This window comes from Colletes latitarsis, chromosome 2, assembly GCF_051014445.1.
Source record: "Colletes latitarsis isolate SP2378_abdomen chromosome 2, iyColLati1, whole genome shotgun sequence".
Lineage (NCBI taxonomy): Eukaryota > Metazoa > Arthropoda > Insecta > Hymenoptera > Colletidae > Colletes > Colletes latitarsis.
The window spans coordinates 30,088,623-30,107,966 of record NC_135135.1 but is presented as its reverse complement, the minus strand read 5'-3'; the positions used below and the strand labels follow the sequence as shown (position 1 = coordinate 30,107,966).

The 19,344-nt window shown below is 37.8% G+C and overlaps 2 protein-coding genes across 3 annotated transcripts; both read left to right on the top strand.

Moving 5' to 3' along the window:
• Positions 1-202: 202 nt before the first annotated feature.
• On the top strand, positions 203-6,412 carry Set (NAP domain-containing protein SET). 2 transcript variants are annotated; one of them, XM_076782795.1, is made up of 5 exons: positions 203-646; positions 1,543-1,732; positions 2,157-2,353; positions 2,444-2,711; positions 2,798-6,412. In XM_076782795.1, the coding sequence occupies exons 1-5, from the start codon at positions 386-388 to the stop codon at positions 2,821-2,823; spliced, it is 942 nt and encodes a 313-aa protein (XP_076638910.1). In that variant the 5' UTR covers positions 203-385; the 3' UTR covers positions 2,824-6,412. The 2 variants fall into 2 exon arrangements, with proteins under 2 accessions (XP_076638910.1, XP_076638909.1); XM_076782794.1 differs by having other exon boundaries at positions 2,148-2,353.
• A 2,485-nt stretch (positions 6,413-8,897) lies between these two features.
• LOC143351929 (uncharacterized) lies at positions 8,898-19,326 on the top strand. Its single transcript, XM_076784024.1, has 19 exons — positions 8,898-9,107; positions 11,164-11,469; positions 11,617-11,862; positions 11,949-12,096; positions 12,187-12,395; positions 12,823-12,978; positions 13,117-13,269; positions 13,436-13,573; positions 14,019-14,283; positions 14,369-14,556; positions 14,717-15,048; positions 15,236-15,816; positions 15,962-16,053; positions 16,526-16,866; positions 16,994-17,466; positions 17,585-17,909; positions 18,026-18,278; positions 18,618-18,747; positions 18,845-19,326. Exons 1-19 carry the CDS (start codon positions 9,026-9,028, stop codon positions 19,248-19,250), a joined length of 4,824 nt encoding a protein of 1,607 aa, XP_076640139.1. The 5' UTR covers positions 8,898-9,025; the 3' UTR covers positions 19,251-19,326.
• The last annotated feature ends 18 nt before the right edge of the window (positions 19,327-19,344 follow it).

The window sequence follows — 19,344 nt, the reverse complement described above, 5'->3', positions numbered from 1 at the left end:
AATAAAAAGTAGAGTGTTTACTGGTATCGTTGGTAAAGGGACAATTGGCTTTGGGACACAGAAACGGGAACGTTCAACAAATATTTCAAATTTCAAGTATAAAACAGTTTGGGACGAAGGCGACATCTATGAAAGGGGTAGGCGTTCGTAAAAGCATTTAGATCGCGTGAAAAGTTTCCAAGTTCGTTTATTTAGAATAAGATAATAGCCGGTAGGAAAAGTTTTTAGTAATCGGTATAGTGGCGCATCTATTTTAGCTGTCGGACTCGTGGTTACGGTTAAGCTTACGCGCCGCAAATTAGTGACACGAGCGTGACGAACGCGGAGTGATTGCGTACTGAAAATAAACAGAGAGTAGTGGAGTGGTGACAGCAGCGCGGGTCGAATGATGTCTTCGCCGAGTAAAAAGCCCAAAGAATTGGAGGATCCAGGTTCCGGCGAAGGCGTTGAGTCGCGAGATTATGACATTGAAATACAAAAGACACTCGAGGAGATTGACGGGTGTCAGAATCAAATCGATGGCCTCAATGAGAAAGCCAGCGATGAAATTCTCGAGGTTGAGAAGAAGTATAATAAGTTGCGTAAGCCCTACTTCCAGAAACGGAATGACATTATCAAGAGGATACCCAATTTTTGGGTCACTGCAGTATCCTTTCACACGATGACATTACATCCTGCTCGATAATAATTACTAATGTATCTTTGACGTTTCTTGGCAATACCGGCGTCCACCGGCGCTAGTCGCCATCTTGCCTACTTGTATACGTACGAAAATAGGTATAACTACATGCGGTCACGCTGAATATGATACACATTTATTTTTATGGGAATTGTTTTTTAAAATTATTCCAGCCATAATGAAATTCGTCACTTTGTTATTACGTACGATCCGTTCTTATTTTCTTTCGCATGCTTGCTCCAATAACAAATGCTTTTTCCTTTTCATAATACTTTTTTTTTCTCTGTTTAAAATTTCACGTCGAACCGTACTCCCTTAACTTGCATTTTATCGTCTTTTCAGTTAATTCTTCGTTTATTATGTGTATGCTGGTACAATATAATGTTACTATAAGTTATTAGGTCATGATCCAAAGCGATGCATCTATGCTGAATACATATAAAGCACAAACGAGCAATTTTTTGTCCAGAATTAACAGAGTACAAAGTTTTCCTATTCCGTTTTCTATAATTTATTCTCATATTTCTGTCAAATTTTATAATTTTTTCTTTTTTTTTTTATCGGATCTAGTTAGTTATACTTGTTTGGGACAAAACTCTGTTCCGTGCGACCAAACCGTATATTTTTTCTTTCAACGTTGATATTAAATATTCAAGTCACTCGCTGTAAGACACATTTCTTTTCATAGAAATTACTCCAACATTTTTCTTATTGTGCTTTGAGTTACCGGTTGGTTTGCAGTGTACGTACCGATAATGTGTGTTTGATATTACTAATGTTAAAACATTAAAATCCAAAGTACACGAGTAAGTTATTTGTAAATAGTGTTAAATCCTATGTAAGTTTCCTTATTACATACACAGTTTGTAAACAACAAAGAGATAGCAGAAATATTAGAAGAAGATGAAGAAGATGCTCTTCGATTTTTAAACAAATTAGAAGTTGAAGAATTTGAAGATATTAAATCTGGTTATAGAATCAATTTTCACTTTGATGAGAATCCATATTTTGAGAACGATGTTCTTACTAAGGAATTTCATCTAGGTTCTTCTGGTGAGCACATTTCTAAATTCAAATATTCTCCCTAATTATGGTTTTATTAAATATACAGTAAGTATCATTTACTGTTTTAATCATTGTCCCTTAAAATATTTTTTTTTTAATATTCCCAACAAACGTATTTATTAAATGTATCTATTTTATGAATTTCTAAATGACGATTGGAAAAATTGGCGAATATGGCCGACATCGAAAAATGATAACATTTAAAATTATTTCACTTGAAATGAAATTAAAATCTACAGATATTATTGATTTGAAATTTGAAAAATCGACGAGAATAACGTAAAAATTGTCTATTTAAAAGGAAAATCAATTTTCGATGGTACTCATATTAGCTATATTTACGTGAAGATTAAGACTATTATCGAATAATCATAGTTTTAATGTATCTCCTGCTTCTCCGCAGGAGATCCAGCATCTCAAAGTACATCTATTCGTTGGAAAGAAGGTGCAGATTTAACAAAAAGAGCAAAAACCAAAGCCCCGCTAAAAGGACGCAAAAGGCCGTTGAAGCACAGATCATTTTTCGATTGGTTCACGGACCATGGAGATCCTAGTTCAGACGAAATAGCAGAATTAATTAAAGACGATATGTGGCCTAATCCATTGCAGGTAAAAATTCTTTTATTTATACCGCGATAAAAGAAAATGTTGAAATCGACATAATAAATGTTTAATGTAACGTAATTCTATTGTTTTCAGTATTATTTGGCACCGGACATGGACGTCGAAAACGGTATCGAGGGAGACGGCGAAGATTGTGACACGGAAGAAGAAGAGGACGAAGAGGAAGATGGTGGTGCGGACGATGGCGACGAAGCAGGAGAGGGTGAGGAAGGGGACGATAGTATAGTTGTGGTCGAGGATGATGTGGATGAAGACGAAGATGAAGAAGAGGCTGTGAATGACGAGGATGATGGAGTAAACGAAGAGGATGATTTGTTAGTCGACGATGAAGTGGATCGTGAAGGTAAAAATATTTCTTTCCGACGGTTTAGTTTGCATTCGCCGAGTATTTAATATACATATATATATATATGAATTTTTGTATTGCAGATGGTGACGGAGAAGAACCAGAATAGAATTAAAAGTTGATTTTTCACAACATAGACATTGAAAAAGAATCACTGAAAATACACATCAGATTGGTTGAAAATAGATGATGTTTGCAGGACTGAAAATATTGAGCCATATGAATAAACCTCGGGATAAGTTTTGGAAATTAAAGCTGTAAACTGAATTTAACAGGCTTCTTTTGGCGCAAAAGGATACTAACCGTGTGTATAAAAATACAAATATTTATTCGATTGTGCTGAAAGTAATTAAGGAAACGGCTGTCCGAGTTAAGTTAGATAGGTTTTACTTTGCACTTTATTCTAAAATAGTGCCAGAATGCAGTACGAATTCCCTTAGTTATATTCATATGGCCTAGTCATTCTCTATTATAGTGGACATACGATGAGAAACACCTGTTGAGCTTGATCATGTTATGAGTATATTAAGAAGAAAAGAAATTATAAAATATGACGAGATAAAGGACAGGTGTTTTTTTCGTCTTGTTTAATCATAAAAATCTATTCCATCACATTTCTTCCAGAACGAGGTGTTTTAGATATTTTTTAGAGTGACAATACCATAGTTAGTTATATGTCGAGATTTACAGCATTTGATTTTTGTAATTGAGAGATCTGTTATATTTTATTGATAGATTACAGCCTTGAACAACTGCAGTCACGGTCTGTTTAATACTACCGAAATGTAAAAATAATAATAACTGAATTTTGTATGCTCTTAATAAGTTTGGATATTTTTAACGAACAACCGACAACATATCGCTAAGAATTATAATTGTATTAATGTAACAGTGTATTTATACAGACGAGTGATATCTATACGAAAGTATAACACCTAAATACAATTGGTGATTTTATTTTTAGTACTTTTGTTTGTTTTTTTTTATTACGTTTTTGTTGCTGACACGCTGTGACGTCGCAAATTTGCTGTTTCGACAACTGTACAAAGGTTTTGATAAATCCACCGTTTTTCATTAGATACTTATTCCCGCTATAACGATGTTTTAACGTTAGAAAAATTAATGATATCGTAGCATTCTATGTATCACGTTCAACGCTATCGATTGCGTATTTGCATGTATTCTTTTTAACTTGAACATTGTACGCCAGTGTAGTAAAATACGTACAATTGAAATTTGGTGCATGTTAATAATCGGTGATTGATTGACCGTGTTTATTTATAGCGATTCGAAAACTTGGGTTTCCAGTAAAACATTCTCGACATGTTGCTTGAACGAAAATTGAAAATTGAACATTGAACATTGAACATTGAACATTGAAATTTGTCACGTCGGCTATCAGTTTACGAAATTCACCTCGTTCTATTCTTCCAGACTTTACATAATAAAACTTGTCACTGTCGCGATAAAAATAAAACTATATCGCAAGCGTATTTCACGCATAGTTCGACACGCGCTTCTAATTCTAAGGGCACCTTTTCAAATTACTGTTACAATCGAAAGGTGAAGTTAGAATCAGGAGTAATCACAACCCTGTGTTATATCTCCCGCGGTGTGCCAACAAAGAAACTAAAAGAACGAAGAACACATTGCGATTGATTTTTAGACTTTGGTGCGAATAAACGGTTCTATTAAATGGTGTTTGATCAGCGTTTCCTCTCAAGTCTAGGAAAAATCAAATAATTACGCCGCTCAAAATAGATACGCCATTATATCTGATTTAATTATTAGGTCTTTGGTAAAGCAGTTGCGAATCAAGAGACGATCTTTCGATTAACATGAAATTATTATGATATTAAAGAAAAAAATCTCTTAGAATAAGATTCCTATTTTTCTACTGAATGTTTAACATTAGCAAAGTAAGCAATTATTTGATTCCTCCTAGAAAGCGACAAGGTACGCTTTTCTACGACGTATTGTCCTGTCAATAAATTAAACAACTACTGTCTTTAAATAATCAGCGTTAAACGATGATAACGCGTTAAAGCAATGTATTCATCATGGCGTCGAGTTGGCACATGGTCGCACAAAGGATACCTGTGTCCCGGGATGAATGAATGAGAATAAGACAGACACGGAACAAGCGCATAACATTTTTCAAATCGATCGACGTATTCGTTATGCGATCATACAGCAAACGAACGAAACAAAGTTGTCAGTTTGATATAGGAATGAGTTTTTATATTTGAAACTACTCATAAATACATATAAATACGCGAACTTGAGACATTTTAATACAAGGATCGATCAAACATTTTACTCCGATATATATATATATATATATTTACATTTTTTTTTTTTTTTTTCTACAACGTTACTTGGAATTAATTGAAAATTGTTGTATCGATTTTTTTCGTATTGTCCTCGCACGAATTACTTTCCTATAATTTGTTGTATAACTCCCTACTTGTCGATAAAGATTGCTTTCTGGAGACACTGTCTTTCTTTTGACATGAACCTAATCGTGATCCTCGAATTGTCCTTTGAAAGAAAACCGAGTCTCGAGGTTTCGACGTGCACTGTTGTTTGTACAAAAGAATTAACGATTTCTATGTGTTTGACAAAAATATGATGCTTCATTTATCATTAAATTTTTTGGCAACACTACAAAAGATTTACAAAAGAAAAAAGAAATGAGAAATTAATATGACCAAGGAATAAAATTAAACGAAGAAACGATCATAAAATATAACGAATATAAGTGGTAAATATAAGATTTTAATATTTAAGATTTTATTGTTCATAATATTTATAAGATGTACAAGATTTGTGCAACAAGAATTTTTAGTGTTTTAGTGATGTAAAGTAAATCAGGAATGTGAAACGAAACAAAACGACGATTATCCGAACCAATTTCAGTGAGAAAAAAAAAAGAAAAGTCTTGAAACAGAGAACAATAAATTTTCATAAAATGTATTATTTATTCAAAGAGTTTTTCGCTTTGCGAGCCAAGTAGTGTTGTCATATGATCGTTAAATTGTACATTTAGTTTTATCAAGTATAGTAATTTTTTATGTAGCAGGTATAGTTGAAAAGATTTCATCAGTTAATATCTACGTACAAGTAAAATAAATATTTGTACGAAAGAAATTGATGTAGTAAGTAAAACAAAAGTTGAAAGATCTTTAGAAGCTATTATGTTTTCTGCACACCTTTCAGATTGAATATGTTTATCGATTAAATTTCTTTTGCTTAGAAAATAGGAATTAGGAAACGCTAGATATTGTATAGTTTCATTTTTTTAGTACTTATTCAACTGATCCTTACATTTTTCGAAAATTAAATAGGTAATAAAATAGCTCCAGTTCATGTTTTAAATATTAGCATTAGCATCATCATTTATCCTTGTTTGGATAATCGACGTTTATTTTCATTTTATAGAAATATAATTTTTAGTTAGATTTACCAATTATTTAAGTTACTGTTTATTAGAAAAATATCAAATTTAATTGTATCGAAATATGTACGTTTTGGTAAGAAGAGTCGACTTTCGTTTTAATGTTTTCCCAGTAGTTATTTCGTAAAAAAGAAAAAAACGAAAACGAAAAAAAAAAGTATATGAAAACCCAAGGAATTATATTTTACGATAAGTAATAATTGTAGCGTCAGTGCTTATAGTAACTTTCTACAGTAGGTTCTACTTACTATTATTCAATTCAATTGTATATATAGAATAGTATTTTATTATCTATTAAATTATTGATTCAAAAGTAAATATTAATAAATTATTTCTTTCACACGATTATGTCGAAACGATATAAGGTTATATGTACAAGATTTTACGATTAACGATAGTTTTTATATACGAATATAAAAGACGTCTATGAAGACATGGAATGGTACTCCGTTGAAATGTATAATTTACCATGTTAGCTTTAATAACTTATTTCGTACGATGAAACTATTATACTTTGACCGATTGTTCGTTACGAGGGTTCCCAGCTATTTTGCAAAAAGTTTAAATCACTTTGTCGATCACTTAAATAAAAGAATATACAAGAAAAGTCGAAAATTTTCGTTAACGGTTACACGAATATTAAATAATGTATATTTGGTGTCTTTTAATGTATAAATCTTGTATGTATAAAAAGAAAATCGTAGATATTGGGATATTCTATGTTCTCCGTCGTACGGAATCTAATCTGCATTAAATATTGGTTATACATAGAGTATAAATTTAGTTTAGAGAAGGATGGCGATGTCGTGAAATAAATGACCGTTTATTCGTTTTCGAAGAAAATCGGCTCGCAATGTCCAGAGTGAATCTGTCTAAGAATAAGATATGTAAAGAAACTCGTTACCTTCCTCGTTATTATATCATCGTTACGTCTGAACTTGTCGGTTCCCTCCTACGATACAAGCAGACCCCGTACACATGCTGGCATCCGAGGAGGACGCAAAAAAAGACGTTTCAGGTTCGACGAGGATGCGTAAGCGTGCAGACGGCCGACGTGGATGGCGAAATATTCGACTTTTTCACAACACAAGACACTGTGACTCGGGTGTTGCGCGTGTCACGGTCATCGCAACCCTGTTAACCAACCGACGACGGTTCTCGGTCGACCGGTTGCTTCAACTTGTCCGAAACCTTTCCTCCGATCGAATTTGCTCGACGATCGTTTCCCATTTTTTCTCTCGATAATAATCGTATTGCCCCTTAGAAAAAGGGTCTACGTTACCGACGTTTCGATCTTGAAACAGGTGATCGGTAGAATGCGCGTACATAGTTTCGTACTTCACCTCTTGACGTACGATTTAATGTAATTTTTCAAACGGATAACATTTCATTTCGTTTAAATTTGCTCGTACAAGGAATCGTAAGTGTAAAGTATAGTTTTAGAGAATACTTGGTGTTAATTTTAATAGACAGGGTGTTTGGCCACCGAATGGGAGAACGAAAATTAAGAATATCGATTTGTCGATCGAGGCTCGGTTAAAAAGTTATTAACGTTTAAAGTTCCGCTGCTGCTTACGCGCTATAGTGGTGAAAGTAGTGTAAGGCTGTCGACAGACACGTGACTGACAAGTAGAGTTTCTCATGCTGAGTGAGAACCATTATCGCATGCACGTAAGTAGCTGTAGCTGTAAACGTTAATAACTTTTTAACGAAGCGATTTTTTCGATCGACAAACTGTTATTCTTGATTTTCGTCTTATTTTCACTCGTAGAATCAGCCCATTAAAATTGTTCCCATTCGGTGGCCAAAAGACTCGAACTTGCGTAATTGTAAGGCAAGGGGTTAATAAGTAATTGCGAGACGATGGTTGCTTAGAGCGGTAATAAATAAATAAAATGGCATCGTTGGAATTACGGAAATTCGCAAGATAAACAAGGCGTCTACTGTCCACGGAACGCCGACAAAAAAGGATCTTTGTGGTCGTAAGAGCGCGAGCGGGTAGCATATGCCGCGGAAGTCCAGCAGTCCTATGATGTGGATGCTCTCGAAACTCCTAGAACGGACTGCGTTTTTAAAGAGAAAGAGACACGGTCTCTAGCAGCGACGGAACTAATGCCTGGTGTCCACTCGAGAATAAGAGCTCTTTCACAGAAGCGAAACGACGACGACGACGAGTGTTCGGCCGATAGAGCCCTTAGTCCGTTGGCTTGAAAATTCTTCAAAGTTTCTAAGGCCACGAAGACTCGAACGCGATTAGACGCTTAGAAATGTTCAAGGTCTTGGGTAGGTCTTCGACAGCAGAGTAGTTTTAATATTTAAACTAAGTAAGTAAATTAAGTTCAGTTGTGTTTAAATAAGAAAAATTTTCCGCTATTCTGTTTAAAAGAAACGAGGTCGCTTTACAGTTTCAATTGTTTCCGTTTTAATTCAGAACCGATAGAACAGCGGATGAAATTTCTATGGGGACGTTACGGGCGTTAATAGCGGGAAGCGTAAAGCCAAGTAAGTAAATGAAATTTCGTCCAGTGTGTAACAGTTTGAACCGCTGGTTCTGAAATTGGACGGATTTCGGATCGGTGCCATCGCTGGTGATCGGTGTGCGCGCGCATTTAAAGTGCGCGCGGGTGGGGGTGGAAGTGGAGGATTCAAGGGAAATGAGATGCGCATAGAAAGGTGGAGAGAAGAAAAGAGCGGTACCGGGAAACTGAACGTTTCAATGCACGCTGAGCGCTCGGGCGGCGCGCAGTCGACAAAACAAGGACTGTTCAAAGTTGCGTTTCCTATCTTCGGGAAGCGTACGAATCGCCACGAAAATCACGGGAAACCAGTGTGACGTTTTACGATCATTCTGACGATGGCCCGATTCGTTCGTCCACGCGGGTGCTTCTTCCTGCTCCTAGCCATCCACTTGGACCAATTCTTCCCTTCGAAACGAGGTATTGTGTCTCTTCGATATGTAAAGCATTTAAGCATAAGCGCAACGTTACGTTTGGGAATAAATAAAAAATTAACATGAGTATCACTACGGATAGTACGAAAATTACACTTTAAATTGAAATTATTTTGTTTCGTTCGCTAAAGAGGACCAAGATTTTCGGATGTTGCATCGAAGCTACACATTTTACGTGCCATTTCTTTTTTCAAAATGGGAGGAGGGGGGTGTGTCTCTCTTTGACAGCGGTTCACCATATATCACGTAAAAGGTTCCAGGGAGCTTATCGTAGTTGTCGAGAAAATAACACTTTGTGTGATTCGCTATTGAAGAAAACCAATGTTACGGAGAAATAAAAAAATCCGACAAACTCTATCGTATTAAATTTAAGATAAAATTAAAAATCGTTATTTAGTAAATTGAAAGTTTAGTCATAGCTTAGCTTACGTTCTATTAAATTAGCGTTGATAATAAAGGAAAACCGTTATAGTAGAGTTTTCCAGTGACATAACTACGCACGCGTACTCGTTTCATTCTTATCGTTGCACAAATCACGAGTTTCCTTTTAACTTGTCAACGTGTATACTCCCTACTGATTTATAGAGACTCTATTCAAACACTTGATTTTTAGTTTAATGCAATTTTTAGATAACGGTATGTATTTGTAAATAGTACAAAGTACCTGATAGGACACAACGTTCCACGAATGCAACAATTACGTTTAAAATATTATGCTATTTAGTCGTTCCCAACTAAAGATAAAGCAGTCTTATTTCTAAGCGAGATCTTGAACTGCACATCGTTAAGATAACAACAGATGGTTTTACAAGTATATATGTTTTTCAAATCGAACATTAACATTTATCTAACGAAGCAACAACGATGAAAAATATTTGATCCAATTAGTTGTAATATTATTAGGAAAAGAAAAAGACACGATATCGTCCGATGAGTTACGATCCATTGAATTTTCAGAATCACAGCACAGTCGTTCCTTTAATATCTTACGTAGACAAATTTAATTGATACGATTAACGATACGATAGAATTAAATCGCCTATATCGAAGATTCTTTGTGTACTATGGATCGCATTATACATACATATACGGTGCTATAGGGTGCTCGGCCAGCCCTGGGAAAAAATTTTAATGGGAGATTCTAGAGGTTAAAATACGACGAAAGTCAAGGATACTAATTTTTTGATCGAGGTTTCGTTAAAAACTTGTAGAAAGAAGAATTTCTTTTTCTCCAAATTACGTAGGAGTACGTGCATTCGGAAAAAATAATTTTTTCAGAATGATTAGAAATTTTTTTATTTAATTCTGTTAATAACTTTTTAACGAAACCTCCTCAATCGAGATTATTTTCGTGTTATTTTTGCCTGTAGAATCTTCCATTAAAATTGTTCCCAGAGGTGGCCAAACACCCTGTACGTGCACGCAAATCATCCTTTTATTTGGAAAGCTCTTATTTTTTGCATCCCATTGTATGGATATCTTAAATCTCCGAACTAAAAACATTTCTGATTAGATTATCAACGCTAATTATCTCAACATCCTACTACCTAAACCTTGTACTATTCGACCATTCTGTTATGCAAACAGAGCTTGTGCCACTTTGTTTTGATAACAAAAGTCTAGATTGATAGAAAGATTAAACTGCAGAGAGAAATGAAACTGTTGGCCTATGGTAACAGTTGGAATAATTGGTCGTTGTGATTTCACAGCCTTGGAAATTGTTAAATCGTGCCTATCTAAGACTTTCCTCGTTATCGTTGCATTCGCTGCAACAGGAAGGATTCCACAATTCGCGGCTTAAATTCTGTCAGGAGTAAAGAAAGCAAAATGTTACGCAAATAAGAGATAACTATTTTCAATGTAATCTCGTTGGATATTAACACTATCTTTCGATTTCGAGCACTATCTTTCGATTTCTGTTTAGATGTAAATAACTGTGAGACATCGATTGCATAAAACATGTTGATAAAAGTATCGCGAATCACATCACCGGTTATTCGCGAGAAGCGAGTAATTGTTCCGTCGACGGTTTTCTTTGTAAGGGTCAGCGATGGTCGAGGCGAGAATGGAAGCACAGTTTGAGAAATGTTGCGGTCTTGGGACGTCGTGGGCGATGGAAGGACTCGGATGTGAAAAATTCACGGGACCGGTGTCCGGGGTACCGACGGTGGAGCAAGGTCTTTGCTTGGAAGCCGTAGACATTTGCTGCGTGAGAGCGTATCACGAACGACAATGCGAGAAAGGGAAATCGGATGCACGTGCTGGTTTAGCATGTGTTACCGGCACTAAAACCAGACGCCTGGGACCAGGCGATTATCATCGCGACTGTTGCGAAGGCTGTAAATTGGGTAAAATCATTCGTTAAAATATTATTGTATATTGCGATACATTCCTCGATCGATTATTATTAGGAAGCCTTATAATCGACCTGCTCACTATTCCTACAAAACGTATAGATTTTAACGGAAAATCCCAACGCGATGATTGAATTTTAGGTATCTTGACTGGATCCATGGGCCAAGAGTGCGCTTTTAAAAAGTTTACCTTCGGAATCCCCTGGGATCCTGCATTTCTGCAGTGTTGTTACGAAGCGTCACCGAGCACCACGACAACGTCAACTTCCGATTCTACGAACGCAACTTTGCCGAGCGAAAGTACCGAAACTTGGTCGCCATCTTCTTCTTCTTCTTCTTCGACGGACACGACGCAAGCATCGTCCGAATTCTCAATTCCTACGCCTCGTATGTAAAATTATCCATCTCGATACCGTAATATTTCAATTTCCTTCGCGATTCGACTACTGGAATTTTCAAATATTAACTTACAGCTATAGATGACATCTGCCAACTCATGAAACATTTATTGTGCTCCGACATCTGCGTTCCCACACCAGGATCTTATTATTGTAAATGTCGGCAAGGTTTCACTCTGCTGGAAGATGGAAAAACTTGTAGAGAAGATCTACCGACCGACAGGTATAATAAAATTATTAATATTTCATAGTTTAGTTAATTTACAATATGTTTAAATATATTTTTAAAAATATTCAACGATTTATGATTTAGGTGTAAAACGAGCAACCCGTGCGAGCAGCGTTGCACGGATAACGGAGTCGCGGTTACGTGTAGCTGCGATCCCGATTATGTCTTGGCGAACGACAAACGTTCTTGCATTCGTAAACCATCGAAAACGAAGAGCACTCGACCGGGCGAAAACACCGATCCACTTTGTCCGAATGGTTATCGGTATAACGCTACGAATCAGGTTTGCGACGGTAAGTGTTATTAAATCAGATTTACAACAAGACTGGATAATATGGATCACCGACTTGGCTAAAATTTCGCGCGCACAGAGAGTAACAACAAGTAATGAAATCGGTGATCCACGTTACGTAAAATCATTTTGCTAGATACGTTACGTCTATGTATACGTCTGTTTCCGAATATCGATGAAGAAGGGTTTGTATACTGATCGGAAAGTATTAGTGCACGTTAACAATCGCATATATATGTAAAAATACAAATTTTCGTACAATCGACGTTTACACGTCGAAAGTGCTGTTTTCATCGCAACTTTTTAAGCTTATTTTTTCTTTCTTTCTATTCTTTATTCGCTTAACGAAACGAAACGAAACATCTGTTGTTGCGTCCACGTAATCTTGCATTGTGGCATTTGTTGGCATTGTGTATCCCGCCGCTTAGACGTGAACGAGTGCATAGAAAAAGGATCGTGCCCTGGTCAATGTGAAAACACTATAGGCTCTTATGTATGCTCACCGAAAGATCTGCTCAGAAACATACCTTACGAAGATTGTCCACCTGGATACCAATGGGAACCTGCAACAAACCTCTGCACAGGTAAGTATACATATCTACATACATATATGTTTAAATCGTTATTTACCTTTCACAAAGCTCGATACAAGAGAAAGATCTATTAATTTCGCGATAACCTGTAACGCAATTTAATAATTTAAGAGAAAATAATCTTTACAGATATCGACGAATGTAATTTATTACCAGAACCGTGTCCCAGTGATAAAAATTTTTGCGTCAATACACAAGGTAGCTTCAGTTGCCTCGAAATGAAAGGAATAAAATCCTGTCCAGCAGGATTTAAGTTTGATAAATTATCCCAGCAATGCAAAGGTATCTATTGCATAAATAATAACACGCGAATGAAATAATACCGAGAACGGCCCCGTTCGGAGATTTTATTTTTCTTCCTTTCCCAATAATCAACTTTTATTTTATTATTTTTTCTGCTAAACTAAAATTCTTGTACTTGCGTTTTCCTTGTTTTTATCATTGCTAGATGTGAACGAATGCGAAGAAGGTATTCATAGTTGCCTCGAGGGCACAGAAGAATGTCGGAATATCGAGGGCGCTTACGAATGCGATATAAAATGCAAAAAAGGATTCACGTATAATATCAATTTCGGCAATTGCACCGGTAAATATTCTTCTTTCGTTTTTACACTATAAATTATCCAATAACCATCTAACGCGTCAATAATAAGTACTTATCTTTTTCTGATATTAACTTTTCCCTGTAGGTGTATGTGCATGAATATTTTCATAACCGAAAACCGAAAACCATTAATTTCATACCTTCGGTCGAAAGCCGAAACCGATCGGAAATTTATCGTAAATGCCTGCGTTGATCCAGCATGCGCTCTATGTTATCTATCGTTCTCTGCATGTGAGTAGACATTTTTATACCCTTGGTACGTTTTCGTATTATAACGCGGTAAAAGTTTATTCGAAAGCTTCGAAATGTCACCGCCGACGCGAATCGACTTGTTCGAGTAGAAATTATTTTTGTAGAAAATTGCGAGTCCGAATTCTTCGGACGTTTCGTTATCGCAGAGTCGCCGTATAATTTTCTCTATTTTTAGACGTGGACGAGTGCATCGGAAATCCTTGTTTGGGATCGAATACCACGTGTAAAAATACAATAGGGAGTTACGAATGCACGGGGTCCTTGAATAAATCTTTGATTCGCTCTTTGGTCAACCAAACGACAGAATTGTCAATTTGTCCCGCGGGATACAAGTCTACGAACAATCCCACGGAATCCTGCACCGACGTTGACGAATGTAAAGAGCAATTGCACTCTTGCGACGTGGACGAACAATGTACGAATGAAATCGGTAGTTACAGGTACGTTTAAAAAGATTTTTACAACTAACCCTGCAATTTGATATGTTCAGTGATACCGATTTTCATTGTATATTCAATTAATTAGATGCGAATTATTATACGAAGAGAACTCCAGTTTGGATGAGAAGAGCAAAACTAATCATGATTTCTCGTACGATAGAGGATACAAACCTCAAATTACAATCCCTTCGACGCCGGTTTCTCAAGTTCGTAACGCGACGCTGATTTGCGAGTCAGGGTTCATTTTCGATCAACTAAACCGGGACTGTATCGGTAAAAAAAAAGAAAAGAAAAAAAAAAGAAAAAAAAACGAAAAAAAAACGAAAAAAAAAAAGAAAAATGAACGAAGAAATTAATATTATACGATCGTACACCGAACTTGCATACTAATTAAAAGATATCATTCATGATTCTAAAATTGTTAATTTTATAGATATCGACGAGTGTAGCAACGGTTTATCGAATTGTGGCATCGGTGAAGAGTGTGTAAATTTTGAGGGAGGATACAGATGCTCTCCAGCGTGCCCTCCTGGTTTTCAGCCACATAATAATAGCGATTACTTTAGCAGTATCGACGAGTCTTGCAAGGATATAAACGAATGTTTACTTGGATTACATTCTTGCAATTCGTCGACTCATTATTGCGTTAATACGCATGGTTCTTACTCTTGCGAGTCCTTGACGACAACTACAACTACTACCACAACTACAACCACAACTCTGGCAAAGAAACCTTTCCATCCTGTAAGGAATAATAAAATACAGGTATATACACACACACACACACACACGTATGAAAAGTAATGAAAATAATAAACTTTTTAAAATAAAAATATTCCATTCTCCTCCGTAAATAAATTAAATAGATGAAATATTGTAAGAAAAAGCGGCGTAGTTTCCGGCAAAACCAACTACTAGAATCGAAACGTTTTAAATGAAATGAATTTTCTAGAATGTCGGCCGTTTTTCGTCTCTGGAGCCCTGTAAACGTGGTTACGCGAGATCATTGGATACCGAGGAATGCACGGACGTCGACGAGTGCGTCTCAGGACCGGGTTGCCGGGATTACGAACAATGTCGGAATATACCGGGCGGCTACGAATGTTCGCCACTTTGTACCACCGGTTGGTATTTTAGCACAGCGACGAAAGGCTGCCAAGACGTCGACGAGTGTCTTTTGGGCAGGCACGATTGTACCCAGGGTACACACAGATGCGTCAACACAAATGGTTCTTTCTTTTGCGAATCGATACCCCCTTGCAGCTTGGGTTTTAAGCGTTCGTTTAGCGGGGTTTGCGTCGACGTCGACGAGTGCTCGGAAAACATGCACAACTGTCGATTAGAATTGCATCAGTATTGCGTGAATAAAAACGGCACTTTCGAATGCCTTACGAGGTTACCGTTATGCCAGACGGGGTACGAATATTCTCTGGTTAGTAGACGATGCAAAGATATCGACGAATGTAGCACCGGGCAATACAAGTGTGACTCGAAATCCTTCGAGAAATGCATCAATCTACCTGGAACATACAGGTATATTATGTTAATTTGATCGTTCGGAGTCGGATATTAATATTTTTCCCATTTCTATTACGATTACGTTCAATAATATCGACACCGTATCGGAATGCTTCTAGGTGTATGTTACTATATTGTAGTATGACGTTGATCTATTTAGGTGCGAAAGGCCAGCGACGTTTGGACGTCAGCGTCAGAGACCAGCCTGCCCTTCCGGTTACAGATACCACCCTCGATTAAGAAAATGCACAGGTACAACTTGACAAATTTCACGGAAGATCGTTTCTTTATATTTTCCATTCTAATTCCAAGAGAAATAGTAGGAAAAAATATTCTTTACTGGTCTTTTAAAAGCAAGTTTTAATTTTTACAGTTTTGTAACATTTCTTTTCAGGACGATAGTCGTAAATACTTTTAACAAAACACGTAACAGTATAGTATAGTATAGTGTAGTATATTAGATATTATTAGATTGCATATCGTTTAGCTTTAGCGTTAGCTGTTTATGTGCATGTAAATTTGTTTTGTACTGCTGTAATATGCTTTGTTACGTCGTGTGCATCGTACTTGTGTAAATAAGGTGTTGGATATAATTTTAATATTAATTTCTAATATAATCAAGATGAAAGTAAAGAAAAATAATAGCGTAATCGATAGGTTTAATAGCGAAACACCGAATCAAGTGTACGTTGCAACTAATTAGAAATTGATATTTAATTAATAGACGTAGACGAGTGCGCGGAGGGTTTGGACGTCTGCGAGGACGAGGTTTGTTACAATCAGCCGGGCGGTTACAGTTGCGCCAAGCCTCCGGTGCCGATCACCAGGAAACCGGCCACGGTCGCGTTGCCAGTATCGGCGAACCAAAAGTGCGCCGAGGGTACTAAATTCGTGAGGAATCGCGGCTGCGTCGACATCGACGAGTGTCGCGAAATAGAAGACGTGTGCACCAGCAACGAACAATGCGTAAACACGATAGGGAGCTACAGTTGCAATTGTAAGATCGGCTACAGACGCGACAATCTGACCCAAGCTTGCGTGGACATAAACGAATGTCAAATACAGGTAAACGCGTAAATAATTTTTAATATATTTTCCTGGTGGCTGCTGGGTCCCAGAATCGGATAGATTTCAATTTACCAACTATGCAACTGAGTTTCAATGTGTTTAGAAAGAAATTATTTTGTTGCAGGAAGACAGTTGTTTGCCAACGCAAAGGTGCGACAATACCATAGGAAGTTACACCTGTACGCGATTTTTACCGTGCGGTACAGGATACACTTTGAACGCAGCCACCGAGATCTGCGAGGACGACGACGAATGTAGCCTCGGTACTCACGATTGCGGGGAGGGTTATCATTGCAGAAACACTCTCGGTTCTTACCGGTGCGATCGTAATCCGCGTATACCGGTCCCACAGCCACGAACAGCGGTTGCAACCACAGCCAAGACAATCACAGCCAAGACAACCACAGCGATGACGACGACGACGAATAATTATTCGACCGTCGTTTCTTCCTTGAAGCCCCAATGGCCGCACACTTGCCCCGTCGGGTTCGAGCTCGGTTCTGGAAACACATGTTTCGATATAGACGAGTGCCAAGAAAATCCAAATCCTTGCGGCAGAGCAATGCTGCGTTGCGTCAATACGGTGGGATCTTACAAGTACGTGTCGCAAACAAACTCTGCTACAAATTCCATGTGTATTTGATCATGGTTTAAAACGACGATTCGTTTCTCCTAGTATAAAATATTGTCGACTAACGGTTAAAATAATTGTTAGGTGTGCATCGCGAGTGATATGCAGCAACGGATACACATTGGACCCGTTGTCGGGGCAATATTGCGTGGACAAGGACGAGTGCAAAGATGGTAGCCACGAATGTGCTCCAGATGAAACTTGCGAGAACAGATTGGGTGGATACGTTTGCGTGTGCCCGGCTGGACACGTAAACGGACCGAACAAGGACTGCGTGGACATCGACGAGTGCAGTGTTTATAGTAATATATGCGGACCGAATAGCCAATGCGAGAACACCGTTGGCTCTTATCGATGCACCTGCGAGAGTGGCTTCGAAAATGTTGCTGGTTACAATGGTGCTTGCCAAGTGAGTCGTAAACGAAACAATTACTCTTTAAAGAATATATCAATTTTCTACACGTTGTTGTAAATTTCGGATTTAGATATTCCGAAAATGTTTAGCTAATATTTAAAAAATTTCAGGACGTCGACGAGTGTCTGCGGACCCCTGGTTTATGCCAACACGCGTGCATAAATGTTTGGGGTAGTTACAGATGTAGCTGTAAACCTGGATTTAGACTAAACGCGGACAATCGTTCTTGTACGGACGTTGACGAGTGCACGGAATTCAAAAGCAATAATCTCTGCGTAGGAATTTGCGAGAACACGCCGGGAAGTTATGGTTGTAAATGCCCGGACGGTTACAGACTCGGTCTCGACGGCCGTACTTGCGAAGGTATATTTTTCTGCGGCTTAAACTCATCGACAAAATATATTTGTACAGATACCACATAGTCAGATCTTGATCTGATCTAACGTTTAGACGCGTTCGAATATATATTTATTATATCAAGAGACGTAAGCGAGTAGAGCATTAATATGCGAAACTGCGCACCGTTTAAACGGTTTATTACGCGCTATTATTCTTCCTCCATTGTCTTGCAATTATGCAGTATAATCTGTACTTGACCTAGTTGGAAAGATCTGGGCCGCCGCGCCGGTTCAATGATAAATTATACTCGTGTACTCGAAATCTCACGATACACACACACGACCCTCGTAATTTATTTTCAAGATATCGACGAATGCAGCACGGGGACCGTCTGTAGAGGGACCGAGGAAATTTGCCACAACACCAGAGGCAGCTTTCGCTGCAACAGAATAAATTGCCCTTCGGGATATCACCGGGACCATGAAAGGAAAAAGTAAGCGTGTTATCGTTTAATCAAGCCATGAAACTTTTGTCGAAAACACGATTTCAATGGGTGACGAGATCTCGACATTTTGTCTAAATAATTTCAGCCGTTGCGTGCGAACGTGGCCTTGTCAGATAAACAACGCAGCCTGCATGAGATCGCCGGCCCATTATTCCTACAATTTCATTACTCTCGTGAGCATGTTGCCGATATCGGTCAACAAGCCGGAGGAATTATTTAAGATGAAAGGGTACCATTTATCGAATTCTGCGATGCAATTCAGCATGGCGTTCGTGGAAGCACGTGCCCCGCCCGGCGTGCAACGCGCGACCGAATCGTGTTTCGCTTTGAGAAGGCCGGCGCCGACGCAAGCTGTTTTAGTAATGACACGAAGCATACAAGGCCCGCAAGAAATCGAACTCGATCTGACCATGGAAGTCTACCACAACACGATCTTCGCCGGAAGCGCGGTAGCCAAGATCTTCATTTTCGTCTCTCAATACGAATTTTAAAACTATTTAGATTTTTATTTTACAGACGCGTCAATTAAATACACGTATACGATAACTTAACACGAACGAACAACAGTAGCAACGTTCGATCCGT